The following is a 7,149-nucleotide window of genomic DNA, read 5'->3' on the forward strand; positions in this document are numbered from 1 at the left end:
TCCTTGTGCGCGTTACTAGGTGCAGCCAGCGAGTGGGATGACATGCCAGCGTGGTTAACCTCACGGTCAAGGGGGCATGGCTGAATCATGACGGATGGATCTGGGTCCACGAGGGGAGTGGTCAGGTCGAGGACGGAGGTCATTTGGGAGCATGCAGAGATGGGGACGAGGGACAGAGTGGTTTAGGGAAGGTGTGATTAATTAGGCGGGGGTCATGGACAGGCGCATTAAAATACATCGACTAGATTTGGAATCAATTTCGGCTGTGAGATTAAAATTGCATCAATGACTCTGAACCTGTCTAACGATTGGCTTCTATTAGACATATGGTAGCTAGTGTTACCCAAAGGGAACTACGGGGAGACGCCCGGCGTGTTCACTGTATATGTAACTCTATCCCATCTAGAATAAGAATGTTGACCTATCCGATCTCTCCCAGAAAAATAACATACCGTGATCAGAAATGAAAGTGCACGGCTCCAACATGCGAAATTCCTTTTCGAAGGAGAAAACATACAAAATCCGGCCTACCAGCAAAACGGCAGAATAAGAGAGTACAGCTCGGTTCCTTGCCCGCACGTATGGTACGCCGTACAAATCTTCACGATTTCGCGACTGCGTGCAGGCACGACTTGGCCCAAAGGTCGAACGATATATGTTCCTCCTCAATCATCACCGGCTGATCTAACCACTACACCGATTGATCCAATCCAACGTAGTGCACACTATAAATCCAATCGCCCCCTGCCATCTTCTGCAGACCTCAGCCAAGAAGAGAACGCCACAAAGGCAACGCGAAGCGAAGGCAATGGCTTCTGCTACGTCCAAATCCGCGGCCCTCTTGGTCCTTCTCGTCTGCCTTGCCGGCGTGGTCACCACCGCGGACGCCAGGTTCAGGGCCATGCAGTGGACTCCCGCCCACGCCACGTTCTACGGCGACGAGGCCACAGCCGAGACGATGGGTACATAGCCTGCACTGCGCACGTACTCCTACATTGGTCAATGGCCATGCATGCTCGTTTCTTGTTATGCTGATGTGTAGTGCTCGTGTTCTCGCAGGCGGGGCGTGCGGGTACGACATCACGGCGGGGTACGGCGCGGACACGGCGGCGCTGAGCTCGACGCTGTTCCAGGAGGGCTACGGGTGCGGGACGTGCTACCAGATCCGGTGCGTTAAAGCCGCGGCTTGCTACAGGGGCTCGCCGGTGATCACGGTGACCGCGACCAACCTGTGCCCGCCCAACTGGGCGCAGGACACCAACAACGGCGGGTGGTGCAACCCGCCGCGCACCCACTTCGACCTCGCCATCCCGGCCTTCAAGAAGATGGCTGACTGGCATGCGGGCATCGTCCCTGTCATGTACCGCAGGGTGCCATGCATGCGGAAGGGCGGCATCCGGTTCGCGTTCCAGGGGAACCCGCACTGGCTGCTGGTCTACGTCACGAACGTCGGCGGCGCCGGGGACGTCGGGGAGATGTGGGTGAAGGGCAATGGCGGCATGGGGTGGCTGCGCATGAGCCACAACTGGGGCGCCTCGTACCAGGCGTTCGGGCAGCTCGGCGGCCAGGCGCTCAGCTTCAAGCTCACCTCCTACACCACCGGGCTGACCATCCTCGCCGCTGACGCAGCGCCGGCGAGCTGGAGCATCGGGCTCACGTACCAGGCTCGCGCCAACTTCAAATAGGACTCGAAGCGATGCTCTGAAGCACAGCACAAGTAGCAGGAGCCGTGCCAATGACAACGCTCTGCGGTGCTATGCTGGGATGATTGTTGCCCTCTACAATTTCCGTTTTTGCTTATTTATTTCCAGTTATCTCTAGACACTGTCGCGCGTTGCCCCCGCCCATGTGAATAGCGGGGGGTTCGACGCACGCAATGACAGTGAAAACTCTGCAGCACGATCAAAGCAAAAGTTTTGCAGATTGTACTAGTGCCGAGTAGTTGAATTAAGAATTACCTGGCATGCAATCAGAGGTGGCTGGTGGACAAACTAAGGTTGGACGTGGAGTTTCTCGGCCCGAGCTCAAACGGGCTCTGATGTCAAACGAGCTCTGATGAACAGTAAAATCAAAACTAATACAAAAAAATCCTTTTTTTTTGTGATAAACAATGACAAAAATTCTAATATCTTGCAAAATTTCATCAGAAAATAACATTTTTGTGAGGCGTGGCAAAGAAACAAAATTGATACTATGAAAATGCTACTTTCAAAAGCATTTTGGAGTACCGAATTTTTTTTTTTTTGCCACGGCTTTCACAAATGTGATTTCATAATGAAATTTTGCAGGCAGTTAGAACTTTTGTCAATGTTTGTCACAAAAAAAATAGATTTTTTAAACTTTTTTTTTGGATTTTACTGTTCACCCAAGCTCACTTGAGCTCGAGCTGAGAAGCACACTTTACTTGCTACAACCCTAATAACACCAACCAAGAGGGCAAGCCACAAGAATAATGATTTGTAAATAATTAAAAATAAAAGAACAGACCAACTCTCCTGACGAGAAATCACCTACAAAGACTGATAACTTCGTTGAACACCCGTCCCCTTTCTGCAAGTCCTATAGGTTCAAATTGGGTTGCCTACCCCTTCTTATTATAGGATGCCAGTGTTCAAATATAATTATTTTTAAGAGATCACCGAAAAAATCACAAAACAAAACAAGAGAAGACACAATCATGGATTAAGTTCAAAAGTATCCATACATCCATCATTCAAGCTGGAGGACCTGATTTTTGTTTGGTCAACACCGGACCACATGTCACAAATGTCCACGGTCACAATAGAAAGCTCCCCACAATACCCCGCTTTGGGCTATAATTAGTCAAACTTCATATTTTCAGGTGCGGTAATTTATGATTTTAGACTGCTACGCGGATCCTCAAACCAGAGCAGGGTACTGCTTAGCCTGCAGCCGAATACGCCTCCTATACTCTGCTGGATCCTGCAAAGCAGAAGAAAATAATGTCAATGGATGATACTTGAATGAAGGACTAATGGATGAAAGAATCTTGTTCAGTTTTTAATTCTAACCTGGATAAAGAGGTGATAACCATCAGTCTGGGCAGGATCAGCTGGATTAGGTTGATCAAGCAAATCCTGTATTCCAACTAGGATCTGCTTAACAGTGATGGCAGGTCTCCAACCCTGAGAATATGCAACTTGAACTGTAAATTCGGTGGTGTGCCATTTCAATAAAACCTAAGAAATAGCTTTGCTGCGCTTACGCTATCCTCATTAAGAATCGAGAGGCAGACCGTCCCTGAAGGATAGACATTTGGGTGGAAAAAACCCTGCGGGAACTTGCATTTGGGAGGTTTACTAGGGTAGTCCTCACTGAAATGGAGGGTAAGTGGGTAGTATCCACTTTCCCAATCAGTCTGCGTAAATGACGGAGGGAGTAGTTAAGATACTTCAGTCAAAAAAATCAGACATTTTGCAATGAATTAACAGGGACGACAAAACAAGAAAGAGAGATACAAAGTGAGCGATGAGTTAACAGGAAGACAAAACAAGAAAGAGAAATACAAAGTGAGAACACACATTCACCACAACAGTTATATCACAGAACTGGGAAAACAGATGCGAGAGATTACCAAGTCCACCAGATGCAACGCAGAATGGTTTGACTATGAAGATATAGTGAGAACAAACATTCACCACAACAGTTATATCACAGAACTGGGAAAACAGATGCGAGAGATTAGCAAGTCCACCAGATGCAGGGCAGAATGGTTTGACTAAGACATAGTGCAAGAGTGGTAATGGCAGCACATTATCTATCTACAGCCGTTCCATCCTACTCTTCCTCCTGTTGATCCAACAACTTTGCATGTCTGGCATTTTTGGAATCCTTCCCACTCTCCGTAATCTCAGAAACGGCAGCAGGAAAGCATGGCATCTGCTAACAGATCGTATTCAGCCTCTTCTGCCTACATTTTCCATTTTAGGGATCCTATTCCAGTGTAAACCTCACCAAGGCCTACACTATGAAAGTGGGACATAAGTACTGGTACCTTCTTTGACTTTGGCTTCAGGAAAGGCTTCTCACTAATAAGAATATTTCTAAACATGGCATCCCAAACAACAGCATGTGCTCCCTATCGCCCTATGTGATCAGCTTCCTGAAAACTCTGCATGCCTGATCCTAGAGTGATCATACCCCCTTGGCATGTGGACTTTAATGGCCGACTGGTTGGAAAAGCTAACATTACACCTTGTTCATCATCAGCTCCCTTCACCAGCAGCCTGGAGGTTTTCTTTTTCGGCAGCTATCAGTTACGAGCTGACGACTCTTTGATCTCAGTGTACACAGCAATTACTCTAGCTAAACGAGTGCATCTTCTGGTCTCATGCAGCCACGCACGCCGCACGCGATCACCACTTCACATCGTGCCTTGTGAAAACTGCAGACTGCACTCTGTGCCTCTTTTGTAAACTGCACTATATATACACATGAATGGATGAGCAGCACTGAAAGGTGAATTGCTTACTCCTACGGCTTGTCCACACTAAGCTGTACCCCCTCCGTCCCATAATGTAAGACCGATCTTTACACTATGATATTGTCAAAAAACGTCTTACATTTTGGGACGGATGGAGTAGCATATAGCTACTGCAGTTGGCAAATATTAAGAAACACAACAGACACGTTTTTGAGCAATGCACACCTACAGAAACATCTAGCTGAGCGCATTAAGCATGATGTTGGTTTCGCAGCACCCACTACCACTAGACAGGACTAGTCGTTATTGATTTTCTTTTCTTGAGGTCTGATCTTGTTGGACCTGACAATTTGATCATGTAAAAAACTTCCTTTCTTCTTAAATTCATTGGCAGTAAACCTGCCTGATTCATCAAAAAAAATCATGGCCAGAGAACTTGAGTTTCCTGGTCACATCAGAATGAGTAAAGGCGAATCGTGTTATAGAAAAATATCTGTCCTCATGTGGCCAAAATTAATAACTTCTTGTTTGGGTTCATGTGGCTCTTCTTGTGTGTCTCATCTCTAGCCTGCTCAAACATGCTTGGGAATGAAGGCTTTGTATAAACTGTTTTGTTGTAAGCAAAGTATGGACAAAAGCTACATTAGTTCCATAGCTCCTGTAACAGATAGGCGATGAGGAAGAACTCAAGAACAATAATTTTTCAAGAGTAACATCACAGTTCCTAATGCCCAATCAAACCAATAGGTAAGATAATAATCCATAGATGAACCACCAGACACAAGACCAGACAACGAACCTAGTTTTAGTAGTCTATAATACTAGTATAATAATACCACGACAGTCCACAAACCCTCAATTTCCACACGAGCGCGAGACGCGATTGTGCAATATCACTATCAAGACAGCCCCTTTACCTCGCAAGCCGAACCAGATCGAATCGAAGGAGGGGGGAGGGGGAGGGGGGATTCGGGTGCTCCGCAGTTACTCAGATACTTACCCCCTGCTTTCCGGGGATGGTGCAGTTCCAGATCATGAGATTCACCGACCCGTCGGCCATCGTCTCCGGCTTCGCGACGAATCCCTGCGAACCAGAAGGACCAGATCAAGACCACAATCGCCGGTTAGGAGGGGCGGGGGGTGAGACGCGAAGAGGGAGGGGGGTGATACGGACATGGGGGTGGTTCTTGCGCCAGGCCTTGCGCTCCTCCGCGAGGCGGCCGCGGGCGATCCCTCCTCCTGACATGGGCGGCGGCGGAGGAGGAGGAGGCTGCTGGCTGCTCTCTGTCGCTGAGTCTGGGGTTTGGCCTTCGGAGTCTTCGCAGATGACGGTGCGTTTGTTTTTCCTTTCGCTTTTATCTCTTTTCTTCTCCTTTTTCTCAGAGAAATCTCTTTTCTCCCGAAAATTCGATTCTGAGACAGGCTCAGCTGCTCCTGAAATCTCAGCCACTCGCTCGCATTTAGAGCAATGCCTATCCTTTCAAAAAAAGAGCAACGTCTTTTTTAAGAGTACGCAATTGCGGTACTTAGCTTTATAAAAGGTAGAGAATATGGACAAGAGATTAACAGAAAAAATAAAAAAACGTGTGCCAACAACACTAATACCTAGCAAATTCTTACTCTCTAACACAATTCCCTACAAAAATCTAAGACTCCGGTGTCTCCTGTCAAGGCCCAATTTTCAAGCTCATTGAAGATTTTGTCTAGTAACCCACGACCCAAAACGATCCTACTAATATTATCAAAGGCTCTTGCATCCCATTGCTTTCAAAGAGACCATCAGATGAGGGTGATGAGAAAGTTAAACCCTTCTTCGTTGGGCTTTCGGTATGCAATTTCGCCAGGTTAACCACCATTGTTCGATCTGATCATCCATGGGAGGTAATAAGGCGAGGTCAATTGTGGCTTTGATGTAACCTACAAACCAAACTTATTATGCGTAGTTACACCGAAGCAAGATGTGTTCAATTGTATCCTCTTCCTGATCACATGTGAAACACGGAGAAAGGTCGTCCTGCAGGCCGTACCAAAGCCTTCGATCCAATGTCCACAACCTATATTGTAATGCCAACCACATGAATATTTTGCACGGGAGGGACGCCCAACACTTCCAAACTGCACCCGTGTATACCACCGCAATGCCCCCAAAGCAAAGCATGTGGTAGGTAGATACCAAGGTGTAGGTCCCATGCTCATTTGTTTCCAGTTTGCTTTATCATCCTGTCTAGCTAGGAGAACCACCAAGAGTAGGGCCTTCCATAGATCGATAAACTGAACTAGGCCAGTTGTGGAAAGATCACCGCTAATGTCAGAGACCCATTGGTTCATGTGCATAACATCCTTGACTTTTCACCAATTAATAGTTTGGGTTCTGATTTTTGCAACAACCAAGGGGGCGATTTCTGAGACAGTACATTCGTTTAGCCATTGATCCTTCCGGAAGAGGATGTGATCCCCAACCCCACACGCCAGTACCCGAGGCTACAAAATGCACCTTGGACATAGGATGAACAGCAAGCGGGAGTCCCTTCCAAGGTTTGAATCATTAGTACGTTGCAGCCAAGGCCGGCGAGGTCGTAGAGTGATCCCATGCTTTCTGAAATCGATGACGCCCAACCCTCCAAGTTGCTTGGGCCGGCAACTCTCTACCATGACACAAGCCGTTTACCACCATGTACCTCCTCTACACCGTCCCAAAAAGAACG

General features: G+C 47.4%; 2 protein-coding genes across 2 annotated transcripts; one reads left to right on the forward strand and one right to left on the reverse strand.

Moving 5' to 3' along the window:
- The first annotated feature begins 774 nt into the window (after positions 1–774).
- LOC123411076 (putative expansin-A30) lies at positions 775–1,928 on the forward strand. The gene is made up of 2 exons (XM_045104000.1): positions 775–962; positions 1,060–1,928. The coding sequence occupies exons 1-2, from the start codon at positions 809–811 to the stop codon at positions 1,683–1,685; spliced, it is 780 nt and encodes a 259-aa protein (XP_044959935.1). The 5' UTR covers positions 775–808; the 3' UTR covers positions 1,686–1,928.
- A 754-nt stretch (positions 1,929–2,682) lies between these two features.
- LOC123437278 (SUMO-conjugating enzyme SCE1) lies at positions 2,683–5,802 on the reverse strand. The gene is made up of 5 exons (XM_045115698.1): positions 5,619–5,802; positions 5,445–5,528; positions 3,227–3,379; positions 3,033–3,146; positions 2,683–2,943 (listed from the first exon to the last, which is right to left on the reverse strand). The coding sequence occupies exons 1-5, from the start codon at positions 5,688–5,690 to the stop codon at positions 2,881–2,883; spliced, it is 486 nt and encodes a 161-aa protein (XP_044971633.1). The 5' UTR covers positions 5,691–5,802; the 3' UTR covers positions 2,683–2,880.
- Positions 5,803–7,149: the final 1,347 nt, after the last annotated feature.

Source organism: Hordeum vulgare, chromosome 1H (assembly GCF_904849725.1).
Source record: "Hordeum vulgare subsp. vulgare chromosome 1H, MorexV3_pseudomolecules_assembly, whole genome shotgun sequence".
NCBI classification, from domain to species: domain Eukaryota; kingdom Viridiplantae; phylum Streptophyta; class Magnoliopsida; order Poales; family Poaceae; genus Hordeum; species Hordeum vulgare.

Coding starts and splice junctions, on each gene's coding strand:
- LOC123411076 (XM_045104000.1), top strand. CDS start 809: ATGGCTTCTGCTACGTCCAAATCCGCGGCCCTCTTGGTCCTTCTCGTC. Junction 963..1,059: donor GGCCACAGCCGAGACGATGG/GTACATAGCCTG, acceptor GTGTTCTCGCAG/GCGGGGCGTGCGGGTACGAC.
- LOC123437278 (XM_045115698.1), bottom strand. CDS start 5,690: ATGTCAGGAGGAGGGATCGCCCGCGGCCGCCTCGCGGAGGAGCGCAAG. Junction 3,380..5,444: donor CCATCCCCGGAAAGCAGGGG/GTAAGTATCTGA, acceptor TCATTTACGCAG/ACTGATTGGGAAAGTGGATA. Junction 3,147..3,226: donor CGATTCTTAATGAGGATAGC/GTAAGCGCAGCA, acceptor GCATATTCTCAG/GGTTGGAGACCTGCCATCAC.